This window comes from Channa argus, chromosome 4, assembly GCF_033026475.1.
Source record: "Channa argus isolate prfri chromosome 4, Channa argus male v1.0, whole genome shotgun sequence".
NCBI classification, from domain to species: Eukaryota; Metazoa; Chordata; class Actinopteri; order Anabantiformes; family Channidae; genus Channa; species Channa argus.
The window spans coordinates 27,767,042-27,782,316 of NC_090200.1; the positions used below are offsets into that span (position 1 = coordinate 27,767,042).

The window sequence follows — 15,275 nt, forward strand, 5'->3', positions numbered from 1 at the left end:
TACTGGGTGCATTGTTCAAACAAAACTGAGAGGACTCAGAATTTGAATATGAACATGTACTGCAGCCCTGGAGGCCTGCCCAGAGCCTTTAAAAACTGTGTGTGTGTGTGTGTGTGTGTGTGTGTGTGTGTGTGTGTGTGTGTGTGTGTGTGTGTGTGTGTGTGTGTGTGTGTGTATGTATGTATGTATAGGTTCACAGTTTGTAGTCACTGCAGAAAGCTTCTCCTTCCTTTCTTTGGAATTAACACATTACCACCAACAAGGTCTGGCAGCACAGTTATATTGTGTGCTGCTCTTGTTTTGAGCAGCGTGCCGTACTTTGCTGTGCAATCAGATGATCTGGATGTATAGTTTTTTCAGAACATCCTCTGCCAGTTGTCAACATGCTCACACAATCTCTTCATTGTTCAAAGGAGCTCGCTCTTCCACAAGACCTGTCCCAATATCTCCGGTCTACACAGTGCAGATTTATTACAGCTGTATTTTAAAGCACAATCAAAACTTCATTTTAGGATTTAGTTTTGCAGTTTGAGCAATCTGCTGATTTTCACCTCTGCATCAACATTTCTTTTTCAAAATCAGAAGCAACATATTGTGATTGTGTAATTATCTCATACTTTTGTGCCATTGCAGAGCCTTTAACCAATCAGATTGTTTAGTTCAGGGCTAGTGAAGATATGGCTGAGATTAGAAGTAGGACCATGCATGGGGCTGAGGCCTACTTAAAAAGAGAACAAGCTTGTTGATGATGCACTATCCAACCACCTCAGGAAACTGAGTTGTGTATAGGTTTTTTGTGGGGGGGTTAAGGCCACAGAGCCACTTTGACAGGCTGTTGTTAAGCACTGAAGCTATAAATCTTCTTAAAAAAAACTAAATCCATAAGTAATGAAATGCACTCTTGTTCACTTATAAAGAAATGATAATTTATGGGGGGGGCTAGGTCAGATGTGACAAGTGGTTTGTGGTTGCTTATAACATTAAATGCATGCTGTGTGACTGACATTACTCAGTCTTGTTGTCTTTATACTTGTGTTACTGCTACATTATGCTTAGACTTTACCACCTTCCTGTAAAAGTGCTGAGCAGTCTTACATTAAATGACGCACCCAGGTCTGATGTTGAACTAAAAAAAATCCTGAAATAGCTTTGGATGATTTATAATTACACCAACTGCTTATTATTTTATAGTAAGTCTTTATGCAGTACTTCCTACCTTCTGTATGAAACCGTTTGTTTTTGTGTGATCTACCTTCGTTCAGCTCATGCTCATAACATGGCCTTTATAAGAGATCGTTGTGCCATTTTGTATAAAGGTTTAGTCTCGCAGCCTTAGTCCAGGAGTAGACAGGTCAAAAGAGCTCTGTTTTACAAGAGGTGCAGGTGAACTCAGTTTATAAAGACAATGAATGAGAATTTACAGAAATTTACATGTAGGAAACTCCATAATCAGGGAAGGAATCATGATATTATTGCTGAATCATGATATTATATCTACTGTAAATGTAAAAGAACTGCGTGCAGGTGTGGGACAAAAAACCAAAATAAAGAGGAATAAAAGGAATTGTCTGCAGATTGGAATCAATAAAATTCCCCACATACTAAGTGCAACATTTTGACCCGCACTCAATCGCTCATCAGTTTGTTTCTTTGCTTTATAATAACCATGTATGCATTTCATAGTTTGGGAGTTTTCTGATTCTGATTGCGGACAATTCCTTTCCTTTCTATTGTTGGCTTCTTGTGTATGTACAGTAGCTATGTATGTATGTGCAGTAGTTGAGGGCAGCAAAGTGAGAGGAAGAAAATCGAACCCAACTGCTGCTGTAGATGATTTTCTTACAAAATAAAACATCAGCCATGACTCAACCTTAGAAGGTGTTTGATTATTTCTCTCTAATTAAACGCTCCATGAAAGGGAAGCTGACACAGAGGATCACACAAACAATAAGTGGCAGCATTTGAATAAATTGGTGACATGGCTTAGAAACAGTGTCCAGCCGTGCACCTTAGAGACACCCGAAATTGATTTTAGAAAAGCTCCCAACCCTCGCCTTGCTACCTCTAATAAGCCCCTCCACTGTGCTCAGGGTGCACCCAGATTTCTTTCATCTCAGGTCATGTGTGAGGGAGGCTCAACACAGGAAGCACATGCTTGCACTAGTTCACTGTAACTCAAATATGATGTAGGTTAGGTCTGCCAAAAGAAATAAAAAATGAGTCATAAGTCAAACATGTGCAAATAAAGGCAGCATGCATTCATGTTCTTTCCTAACTACAAATGTAAAGGAAAAAATGTCATTTTAAAATAAGACAAATTTATTTAGCCGTTTTGCAAAAAATGGACACTGCCCCTAAATGGGATTCATGTGATTTTCTGGAACTAATGAATCCCTCTTGGCAGCCACACTCACTTTCACAAAGCCCTTTTCTCACAGTCAGCTTAGCTATTTGCTGTGAGTGGGAATGTTGTTGGAAACGCAGAGTCAAGGCTCTTTGCTTCCTTGTTGGAAGTGGTCTCTCTGGAAGAGAGCTACAGAGCAAATGGGTCAGCATTGTTCCTCTGCCCACATAACTGCTCTGCTTAACAACAAGCACAACTACACTCAGGAAATGTACGTTCATGCATCACCATGAATAAAACCTTCTTCCTCATATTTAAGCCCTTTACTGAGCAAAGTATATGCAACATTGTCGTTAAGTGACCTCACATTGGTGACAGCAGTTCTTCCACAGTGGTCTACATACAAAAGAGACAAAGCTTCACTAAAGGACAACCTATAATAAACGACAATTCTGAGGAGGGTTCCTATTTTGTGCCATCTTGGCACAATGTGCAGAGCTTCAGAAAATGATGGCTTAAAGGCACTGAGGAGTATTATTAACTTACAGAACATTTTCACTGCCCTGAATGTTTTTGAAGATGATTTGAGATGTCAGCCAGTCCACAGCAGAAAGTGACTGTTAACATGTGGTTCTGCAAAGCAAGAACAATAAAGCACCTACAACAAGCTATGTCTAAAACGTCTGAGAGTTGGGTTTCAGATACACAGAAAAATCTTATCTAAAAGTCTGTTAGAAATGTTGAAAAAGGACGCTGGACAAAAAGTTGACTGCAGCTCTTAATGCGAAATTCATATTTTTTGCCGAGACCAACATTTTTGTGTGGAGCTGTTTAAATGTGACATACTGTATATAAGACTCCAATGTGAACTGGCCATGGCCCTGAAGTGACCCACAAGAACAATAATGTGACGTCACACGCAGTATGTCTTGTCTACAGAAGTAAACATGGATTTTGGAGTTGTTGTGCAGTGGAAGCCGACAAATCTAAAAGCAAATGATAATGATAAGACGGATGCTGAAAAAGAGCCCTTTTTTTAACAATGGCCTTTTGTGGACCAATAGCTGTCACACCTGTACAGAGAAGTGTGTCAGAGCAAGGAGTGGTGGGACCATGACGTGAGCTGATCACAAAAGCAGATTTCAGTATGTCAAAACATATCTTTGAGTACATTCACCGGCGATTTAAAAAAAATCTTTTGCACTGTTCAGTTATTCGAATTTGGGCCTTAAGATCATGGTAACGTCAAGTTGCTGGTTAGAAAACTACAACAACTTGGTTAAGGCTAGGAAAAGAGTGATTCCTCTTCACACATCCGTGATGGTACACATACTCCTTTCTTCTGCCTACATGTTCTGCAGTAATAGCAAATTAATTTTGTAATTTCAGCTTTTTGTTAAAACAATAAATTAAAATATTTTAAAAGAGTGCGATTAGTTCTTCCTCCATTGTGACCCACTGGCAGCAGCAGCGGCTATCTGAAGGTAATGTCAGTAATGTCAGCTGTCACCGTTTCCTTGGAAACGCCTGCACATGTGTTAGTTTTGCTGATCAACATGCTGAAATAACAGCAGCTGCAGCAGGTGAAGACAATAAAATTACACCATATGTAAAAATATCAGACAACTCACCTCCTCTGACTTTGGCTCGTTTTTATGGACAGGCTTCACATTAAAAGAAGCTGTAGTGTTAGCCACATGTTCGCTCTAATTACTGTGTAATGGTCCACTGCCGCAACGATGCATCCAGAGTCCTTACAGCAAATAGGTCATCTGTGTTTTCGAAGTGTTGGAACCCAATATGCACTTACGGTGGATATGGGTGGGTGTTACTCTATTTGCTCGTGGTGTTATACTTCACACTGTTTATGATGAGTAAAAGGATCAATATGCCACAAACAGCCCTGTTTACTGAGGATCACACCATGTAGTTGTAATAAATACTTTTGAAGCATGTTTTGTCTTGATTTTGTGTTGACGGACAAAAACTGACTAAAATGTCGAAGTGGAGTGGTTCATATTCTACCCCCTTGAATGCCCCACCTCCTTCTTGCAATGCAAAGGTCTTATTACTTTCTGAACTGGTGCTGAACGAACATAATTCCTGAAGAAAACTGGGGCAGTAAATCAAGTGATGCATTACCGCTCACTGACAGTATAGAAAACAAGAAAATAGTATAGACAAAACTAATTACTGCCCACCTCATTAAGGTAGAACTGATGGTAAAGCTGTGCAGGTGACTCCAGGTGACTTGACTTTCATTCAGTTCTTAGAGATTGTATATAACCTGCTTTTCAAAGTTGGTATTTAAAGTGTTATAAGTTAGATAGTTCCAGGAAAACTATACCGTTCATTGCCTGAGTGAGCAGAGAGCCCTGGGAAGTGGGAATTTGTGCTGCCACAAAGATGATTTGCTAGCTGTTGCTGAGAGCAGCTGTTGACTGGCCAAAGTGTGAGGGTTGATCCTATTTGCCACGGGAACCATAATCAATAAAGAATCTCTTACATTTACCGAGAATCTCTATACGTTTACCACACAAAAAAAGTGCGCAGAGCAATATAGGAAGCACCCCAGACACATTTTTTTTACTAGACTTTTTATGGAACTACTCAGAATAGACTCTCACATCGGAATAATACTGCAGCAGCTGTCGAAATAAAGTTTGAGGTGTTGTCATCCTACTATTTCACAAACAGTGGCCAATTCATGGGTGCTGCATCTATGGGTCCATGTAATGCAAATTTTGTCATCTGCAAAGGGACAAACAAATGCCTCAAATTTGGTTCTGAGTGGACTGTCTGCACTGAAAGTGTGCTGACTGTACATGCTCCGGACAAGTGGACACTCATAAGCAGTCCCACCTGCTGTCTTTTTGGACTTTTTCCATGTTGGTTAATCAAAGAAAGGAGGTGATCTTCTTCTTGTCACCATCACGTTTTCTGGTGAGCATGTGTGTGACTGCGTTTGCACAGTGAAAGACACTGTATGGATACAGGAGTTTGTGTCCATAGTCCACATCTGTCTGGCAACAAGTGGAAACCATGAACGGGCTTCTTGGGCTGTAACATGCATGTGAAGCACGGGAGATGACATCCAGAGGTTAAGTCGTGTCGAGTGTATTTCTTTCTTCTTGGTTGGAAAAGTTTCGCTACTTATCTAAGCAGCTTCTACAATCTAAGGGAAATTGATTAGGGGGACCCAGTACTATCCCCCAGAGTGAGCCTGGTTTCTCACCTGGCCTGGATAAGCTTGTTGGGGGATAATAGTGGAACAATTCCATCCACACCCACACCCATAATCCCGTATGATAGAATTGTTAGGTGTGTCCTCCTTGTTGGATGTGCAAATTAGGCTTAATCTTCCTGGGGATGTATGAAAGACATGGAAAATGAGAGGCCTACCTCTCTGGATAGAACTGGGTCCCTTAAGCAAATTTACCTCTGAAGGTAAACTGAAGAAGATGCTTTGATAAGTAGCGAAATGTTTGAAACCAATAATAAAGTCCAATTGACATGACTCTGGATAACCAATCCTGGTGCAGTCCCTCAGTGACAGCAATCTCCAACAAAGGGTTAGAAGCTATTGAACTGAAACCAGGCACCCAAAAGGAGATGTTCTAAGAGGTTCCCACATCCCCACAGACAGCAAGCAATGCAGTTTCGACAATAAAAATACAAACTTTCTTTTCTTTTTCTTTCTTTTTATCTTTACAACCTTCAACACAGGTTGTATAGATCTGCATATTTAGCTTGTGAAAGTTAAATGTTAATATTTTGGCCATTCCTGTCACAAGTTTCACCCACTTAACAAATTACAATCATTTGTAATAACCAGTCCCGAGCAGTTAATTTTGTGATGTGATAGTGATGTTTGACACTTTGATAGTGATTTATACGGAATATCAAAGCTATCAAAGCTATTTAGTATATATTTATCAGTCTAAAACATATATCCCATTAGACAGCTTATCAGCAGGTTGTATTTGTATTTATAAGTATGTTTTAAGCTGGTCAGACAACATCCATTTGACCAGATCAGGAGGGAGACACTTTAAAGTCAAAAGCAACTTTTTCAAGAGAAGATTCTAAAGTATGTACAATGTGTGGATTGTGTGTTTACCCTGTTATATGGTCGCCAGGAGACAGCCACCATGCTTCATCACTGAGTGTTATCTTCCCCAGCATGTTTCATAGATTTATAACAAATAGCTTCTCAGTGCGTCATTGACTTATCATCAAGTTACACCCACAACAAGTTAGTGCACACAAGCAATCAAAAGCATTTAGTGTCAGTAAAAAATGTAAATAAGCTGGCTTTACTTTGACCACCACGCAATGATTAGCAGGGAGGACCAATGTAAATCAAAATGTCGACATTATGAAAAGCAGGAATTAACTATTTTTTCCCCAAGGAGAGGCCTTTTTTTTGTTTCGCAAGTTAGTGTGGTGAATGTCGTGAAATCAGCTGATGTCACTGAGACATTTGAGCGGACTAAAAAAAAAAAAAAAAAGGGTAGCAATCCCCTGTAAACAAGTAGGTAAAGTGAGTTCAGGTGGGGTTACCTGTAACCACATCCAGACATTTCTGCAATATAAACAAACAGTCATCAAGTCATCACATGCTGCAGTAAGAACTTCAGCACACTACTCTAGTTTGAGTGTCACAGGCAGACATCCAAAAAGCCTCTAACAAGGTGTTTTGATAAAACAACGGAGCTGGCATTAGTCAAAAAGTTTGATAATGACAGCAGGGGAAATAACACCTTAATTACAATTGACAGCATTTACTGTTGTTGTGGTTAATAAAACTGTCTAGAATAGCTGCCGCACACACACATATAGTAAATGTGTTAAAGTAGAATAGTTTGTAGAATAGTTTACAGTTTGGCTAATTTTTGGATTATTAATTACCTGTTTCTTAGCTCTGAACATCCTTCTTACAACTTCAAAGATCTAGGTTCATCCACAGTACTTACTTTGACATCTCTGGCTTTTACACACCTTGCTCTTGGTGTAATGTTTATTGGTCATACACTCCTGGAGAAAGTAACAGTGGTGTTGAATGGTCTCCATTTGTACACGGTCTGTCCCAAACCTACACCTGATTGTTTCCTTTTAAAATGAGTTGATAATTCTAGATGTCCACACATAATGCGACTTAATAATTTGACAATAAATACATTAAAAAGTGCGGTGTGTTTGTTTAATTGGGTTCCCCCCATCTAAAGACATAAAGAGTTTACCATGTTTTAGTTAATATTAATGCAGAAAAAGAGAAAACTCAATAAGTTTCTTTCAACTGCCACTGTTTCACTCCATCATCATTTAAAAGGCATTGGACTGATACATGACTAGACCCAGAAGATATTCAACAGGACATGGGCAACTGAGAGATGCTCTGTATTCACAACATAAAGCTACACTGAATATTCCAGGATTATGAAGCCTGTGTGTTACCGGAGCATTGTTTCACACTATTTCTGCAGGCCTCCTATTTGTCAGGCAGGAAGCATCATTTTACACCTGTTTTATGATTGTGCAGGCAACTACAGGAGGACACCCAGCTGGTGTCATGTCCCACAACCACAGTAACTGCCCCCTGCTGATGGGGTTTAATCTCAGTGACTAATAAAAGTTATTAACTGTAAACATGCCTTAAGATTCAGTGTTCACCTGAAAACAAGTAAGACACACACACACTTCAGGAACCGATACTACAAGGGACCTTGTGCGTCCTCTGCAGTCACAGGTACGTTAAGTTGGGTGCACAGGGCAGAGATGGAAAGAAGGCGTTGTGGGGGTGGAAGGGTACAGGCCACAGCTACAATGTTTCGATATTATCAGCAGTAAAAGGCCGTGAAGGCAGTGACACGCTGCCTTCTTGTAAACTGCGTCAACAAGAAGAACTATGCGTAATCTCGATGCGCGTCTGCTGGTTCCAGACAAGAAAAGACAAACACCAAAGCTGCCTGTGGAATGTGAAACGCAGCATATTATAATCCCTCTCTGCTCCCTCTCAGGCACAGACACACACACACACATACAAGAAGCTAGAAAGCAACTCACGGTGGCCGAGGTCAGGCTGCTGTCTGCGAGCGTGAGGTGGTGAGGCTCCCATCTCCGCAGGAACTTGGAGGTGAGGATCTTACTGAGGAAGGTGCGGGGGTGCTTCACCACGCACACCTGAATGTCCCCCTCATGGAGCAGCTTGTATCGCATCCCGGTGCTGCTGCAGAGGTGCAGGGACCTCTTGCACGGGCCTGCGGCGAGCTTGGTGTTATTGTTCCCCTCCGACATTTCCCCCAGGAGGGGCTTGTTCTCCTCGCACTGATAAAACTGATTGTTGTGCAGCTCGTTGCCTCCGCCGCCGCCGCCACCGTTGAAATCCATAGTTCAGTAATCCAACAATGTAATGTTTCCAAATGTAACGGGAAGGGGAGGGTAAACGCGTCGCAGCGACACAAGAATCCTACGTGTAGGCCTATATAAAGAATAGAAATGGATAAGGTCGTTGGGATCGAGCTGGGGCGGGGGGGGGGGGGGGGGGGGGTACCTACCTTCTAACCGCTATAACACGACCTCAGTTACAGTAGACACGGCCGAGACAGGCGCAGAAATCCCACCAAACAGTGTCCTATGGCAGGATATTCAGATGGAGCGGGGTTTCTATGATACAGTGCAAAAAATCCTCCATTTTCCTACCAGCACAAAGCCCCATGAATTGTCTCCGCGGTGCGCGTCTCGCCTCCCCCCCCACCACCACCACCACCACCACCACCGAGGAGCTACTCAATATGTTAGGGCCATGGCCTTATCCATTCCGTTCGCCCCGGTGCCAAACAGAATAATCCACATCGATGAGCGATTAGAAATGACGAGGAAACGGGCAAAAAATATCCAATGGCGGCGGATCTAGGCTTCTCCGTGAGGTTTTGTGGTCATTACAACCTCACTGGCACGGTTTCCTTTTTATTCAGTCTTTTCCCCTAGCTTGGTGTACAGGAGCCAGCACTCTCCGGCAGCGCAGCTCCGATTGGTTCCTCCTCGTTCATGTGATACCGGACTGACGTCAATGGGGAGGCGAACGGATGAGCCGTGTGTCTTTAGCGCTTGACTGTCTGCCGAGGGCGCACGCTCCCCGCCCCCCTCTCTCTTTTCTCTCTCTCGCTCTCATACACACCTCACCTCCTCCCTCCACCCTGAGAGACATGGAGGAGGGCGCAGACTTCATGAGAATCCCACCTTTCCCCCTCTTCTCTGGAAACAACGCAGCTTGGAGACATCCACTTAATTTTCCAAGAAGAGCATAGATGATTATTGTCGAGTCATTTATGCAAAAAAAGATTAATTTTATTATTTATCTAGAAAGTGGGAGGAGATGTAGACTTCACTAGTTTAGGAGCTGACATATAATTTAGATGTTCTATAATTTATGGTGACCACAGCCTATAATTATGGAATCTGGCAAGATATGACAACTTGTGTATTTCTTTGAAGAAAAAGAAAAATTCGCAAACCAAAACTTGCATTGGTGGTAGTAACTGTATATACATTTAGTCAAGTAATGTACCACCCACTGAGTGGAGTCATAGTACTTTTGTATTTAAATTACATTTTAGAGCATTTTTCCAGTTATATACAAAAACTACCAAACCACAAACACACAGACCATGAATTTACAAAGTACATTCATACTCCTAAGAATATAAACCTTTTCCACTTTTGACTAGTTCTCCTCTGTTGTGGCAACAGAGGTAAGTTTCCTAAGATTGAACACAGTAATACAGTGGGAAGCCAAACAAACTAAACATGAGCCACATGCATACACATGCACATCAAATACTAAGCAGATAAAATGAATTACTGACACTGAAGTTTACGGTAATACCTGTGCTTCTGCGGAAACAAATCATTTGTTCTCTTGAGGCTTTGCGCAATGGATTTTTACCTCCTCTAGGGATCTCGGGGCCATTAGCTAGTGCTATGCGGTCAGACGTGAAAACCCAACAGATCAAGCTTGGATTCCTGTATTCTGTGTTGCCACACTACAGAGGAGATTTATGGTCCTAGTCATGGCTACTTCAGCAGAGCACATGTTAAGGTTATGGGTTATAAGGTTCTGGAGTTTTGCCTTCGACTTCCAGAACCAGCCTTACACTAAGTCACGTATGAATCAGGCAATGCTCATGTTTCCATCTCCTTAAAATACCAGCAGGATATAAAAAGCTCTAAACTGCGTCACTGACTGATTTCATTAATACTTTTGGGCACTTTTTCAAAATTTTCCTGTCAACCTAGCTTGTACATCCGTCTGTTAAAAACATCAGTGTAGCAAGTCACACATGCATATGTTCACACAGAGGGCCCAGCAACACGAGCAATGACCATTGGTGACGTTTATCATGTGTAATTTCCCTAATGATCACGTGTCAAATCTTTGGTTTTCTGAAGCATTTCATTATTTACCATAACTATAACTATCCAATTTAAAAGAAATCAACTGGAAATAAATGCAGAGAGAGGAGACAGGAAGAAGATTGCAGTACACAGCATTAAAAAATTTACCAAGTGTGACTAATTTGGAAATAATTTGAAACCTATGTTTGATTTAAAACACTACACAAACATCAAATGTTGAAACTGAGATATTAAAAAAAAAACTATTGCTCATTTTAAATTTGATGTTTGAAAAAAGTTTGAACAGGGGCATCAAAAGACAACAAGTTTTATAACAATAAAAACCATGAGTTTTAATTGAAAATCGCACTTCTGTTTGCAATTACATTTTACATATCCATAATAACATTTCTTCTAGTTAAAAATATATTCTTACTAGGCAGAATGGTAATTAAAGATATCTACAATCACATTCTTACTAGTAAAAAATATATTTCAAGATATTGCCAATTTTAAATTCACTAGTCAGAACTACATTTAATTTACCTAAAACTCCTTAAAAAGTAAAAATATTCATTTTGAGATTTAATTGCTGGTCTGGATGTATACTGCATATATCTGTAAATAATTTCTTTCTATTCAAAAAGACCATTTTAAATATCCACAATGTCATTTTGAATATACAAAAATACAGCACTGCATTAAAATATAATATAATTTAAACAACTTCATGGACACTTGTGGTCAGTGAACAGATTTTGTTGCTGCATCTACAAATACAAACGTGTTCAATTTGTGTTTATCAGAGTGCAAGATAATTTATATTGGACTGAGATGAAGTGAAAAAATGTTAAAATTAAAAATTGTTTTTAGAAAACATGGACGCCATGGGAGCATTAATTCACACAGCATGTGTAATTTGTACATCTGGCTCTATTAAAGCTGAGCAATATTTAAAGGTTTCAAGGCAGGTCTTGTTTATTTAAGCAGCACAGTCTCAAACCACATTCTGCACGTATTACAATACCCTCCCATTTTATCCAGGGTCGGACTGGCACCAAGGTGGCCCTTGATGGCTGTGTGGGGCCACACCTAGTGGGGGGGGGGGGGGGGGGGGGGGGGGGATTCGATCCTGTGGCCTTCTGCTGCTTTACCCATGCTCTACCCAATATTTTATATAATAATGAAAATATTTGGAGCATCACCAAGCAAATATAAAAGGCGAGGCCACTGCTGACAATAGGTAGAAAGGAAACTAGTGCTTAAACTTCAACCCAGGATGCAGGACAATTGTTTTTTAAACAATTCCTTCTTTGTTTCTGATGATCTCAATAACCTTGCTCTGTTTCTTGATCAAATAAACCAGGAATTATGCCGGAAGTATAACACTTGTAACATACAAATGTTCACCAAAGAGCAATCAATTAACAGCAAGGCACGAATAAAAAACATTGTGTTCACTATAGGGCGACATCAGTGTGACCCGGTACATGACTTATAATACATTAATTCCTTCCTTTTGTGCTCACATAAGATCTTGTTATAATTTTGGATTCAGTGACTGAACGTGAAACATTCCCTAAGTGATTTTTCTAAACAGTGAATATGCAAGCACGCTTATGTGGTAAACATTACTGCAGCCAAATTACACATTTAACATAAATAAATATAAATAAAGTTGCAAATATGTTGAATCTGATCACTTTAATAAATTGTTGCTTGACTTTTTCCACCGGCAAAATATCAGTTTTTGCAAGTGCAATATCCAGTTTGTCTGATTACCGTGTTATAACTTTTTTATGACTGCATACAGTTAAGGTTAGAAGGTTGTGGTTTGGCTTAATACACAAAACCTTCCCTCGCATTGTGTTTATTTGTTCTATATCAAATAATCGATCTTTCGATTCTTTTGGTTAAAAAATGTTAACCAAAAGCTTTTGTCGCCTAAACCCAACCATACACAAGAATAACTTGTGTCTGCCTGACATTATATTTCATACAAAAACGTATTTGCAGTTCAGTTACTGAGGAACCTACAGTGGTGAAGATGTGATTATATAAATATATGCATGACTCAAATCAGTTTACCTGAGGAAAGGCTTAATTTTTGACACAGTTGAAGCATGATTGTGTGCTTGGCTGTCATAATAAATGATCGATTAGCTTAAATAAGGCTGTTGTGAAGCTCTGAAGGCATCAGAAAGATGACTTAGTATTTATAAAGACAGAAACTGAGGAAACCACTCAGTAACTAATGTGAATGAATTCAATGGTGGGCAAGTACAGCTAGTAGAGGGGTAAGGAGATGGTTTGGGAGTGAGGGCTGCCATGTCACCACAAGGTTTAAAGGAATTTAGTTATGCTATCGACAGCCAACTGTAGTTTTAGCCTGTTTATTAGGGAAATTTGCCTACGAGGCAAACCCGGGCTCGTTGTGGACACATCACACCTCTGCAAATTTATACTTGTTCAGTTGCTCATATTGTACTAACAGTATAGTTGTCTTTAATGTGAAAAGATGTATCCATGCAGCTCCTTTCTCATTCCCTTGGCTCTGGCCTGCTGCCTGCTGTGCGTGTGTGTGGGGGGCCAAGGAGCTCTTCCCTGACCTCTGGCTAAACACAGAGCAAATGATGGTTCACTCCCTAATTTTGAAAAGCATGACATAAAACTGGTCTTAAAATAGTGCTCCACTATTTTTACATGAGAACAAAGTTTTTGCAACATTAGAAACATTATAAAGAGTCAGTAGTGGTTAGGAGAGCAGCACCTTAACTAGCCTGTAGTTTGGTGTGTAAAAAAATGCACAGTGGTGTTTAAGTAAAATTTTGATTTTGTGTTTATTTCCTGTACTGAACCATATGCAGCAGAGTGATCACCAACTGATTCCCTTCTCAAAGTTTCTGATCAAAGCTGGAGAAAACGATTTATGCCTGATTAGTAAGTTTTGCAACTTCTTAAATATTGTAACGAATACCTGAAAGTACAAGTGCTACTATGAGACTCAAAATCAATGAACTCTGCCCTGCCCAATCTCAATTTCAATCTCCTTTCTTTTCTCCGCTCTGTACAGCTTTCAGGTGTTTGTTACAATGTTTAAGAATATTGTAATAATAGCACAAGTGCTATTATGTACATTCCACATCACTGTAACTGTCCTGAACTATGATGATCCAAAGGACATATTTTATTACTTGACAGTCAAGTGCACAGTGATAAACTATTACAAAATAGTTCATTCGTGCCTATTTAATGGCATATTCATGCATGGACATATGTGTATCCTAAACACATTAGCTCTTTTCCTGTTAAAAAGAGTCCAAACATTGGACATCTTTAGTCTCCAAGAGATGGAAAACTGTCATGAAACGCAGCAAAACTAGTCGCAAAACAATCTGATGCAATGTCACAAGGCTCTCAAAGGTATAACCAAAGGATGAGGTTACATTCGAATGCGCCTTAGGTCAAACATGGCTTTTCTGTCAGACGTAACTAGAGGATAATCTGTCAAATGCAAGTGGAAAAAAACCCTCATGATAACATCACGGTTTTGAAACACCTGCAGGATTGATCTCTAGGGAGCTCTGCTGAGTGTTGGAGCAGAGCAACACAGTTCAACAAGCAGCACCTAATGTAACTGCTGATGAACAGATGCTTCACAGCCTCCTATCTCTAGGGTACCAACTCGCAACAACAACCAGCTCAGAGGTTTCCACATGTTCCCACCTGGATGTCCCGCAGTTCTTTTTTCCATTCTAACCCCATTGGCAGAGGCCTTCCTGTTGCAACCCCATCATTGTTGTTCTGGAGACAAGTTGCAACATGCAAACCAACCCGTGAGCTGATTATCAGTGGTTATGTCAACAGACAGCGAAAGCCTAGGGGCAAACAAAGAAGTGCAGCGAGAACATATGTGTCATACAGCCAGAGTTAGGTATTGATTTGGCAACACTGGAAATGATTTGATTAAATATGTGACATAATTACGTCAAGAACTTACAACATTATGACTTAAACTCAGTTGATGACTCTCTTCAACTGAAATGATTCCAGAGAGATATTTTAACAAGATTTAGTACCAAAAGTTTTGGGATGGAGTTCATGAAGCACCATGAGCCAGATACTGAAATAGAGCATCCTGTTCACATTATCAGAAGACAAAGCAGCTCCCCTTTATGTAGGCTGACAAGATCTCCTGAAATTCTTTAAACCAGTCAGTTATAAACATTTATAAAAACACTTGTCTTTGTAAAAAAGCCTCAAAATAAGCACTTGGGCAAAAATCTAACTAAACATACAAACACATGGGGTGTATAGTGAACACTTCAGTCTTTTAATACCTTTGATGTACATAAATGAGACTAATGGACAACATTTGTCTGAGCATGATCAACAGCTCAAACTGTAATTCAAAGATTACTTCCTCCAGTGAGTAGGATTCATCATGTGACTGTGTGCTTCCACAGAGCTGACCATTACCACATGCAATATCTCAAAGTAAACCTAATTCTTCAGTAACATGACAACCACATCC

The 15,275-nt window shown here is 40.1% G+C and overlaps 1 protein-coding gene across 2 annotated transcripts in view; it reads right to left on the minus strand.

Annotated features, from left to right (window-relative positions):
• Window positions 1–9,415, minus strand: part of cmip (c-Maf inducing protein) — a 51,646-nt gene extending 42,231 nt beyond the window's left edge. Inside the window, exons 1-2 of one of the 2 annotated variants that reach the window (XM_067500437.1) lie at window positions 8,902–9,415; window positions 8,411–8,825 (exon numbers count right to left, since the gene is read on the minus strand). In XM_067500437.1, coding sequence (XP_067356538.1) covers window positions 8,411–8,734 — 324 coding nt within the window. In that variant the 5' untranslated portion in view covers window positions 8,735–8,825; window positions 8,902–9,415. Of the gene's footprint in view, window positions 1–8,410 lie in introns of both variants that reach the window. The other variant, XM_067500438.1, reaches the window with a different exon arrangement.
• Between the last annotated feature and the right edge of the window lie 5,860 nt (window positions 9,416–15,275).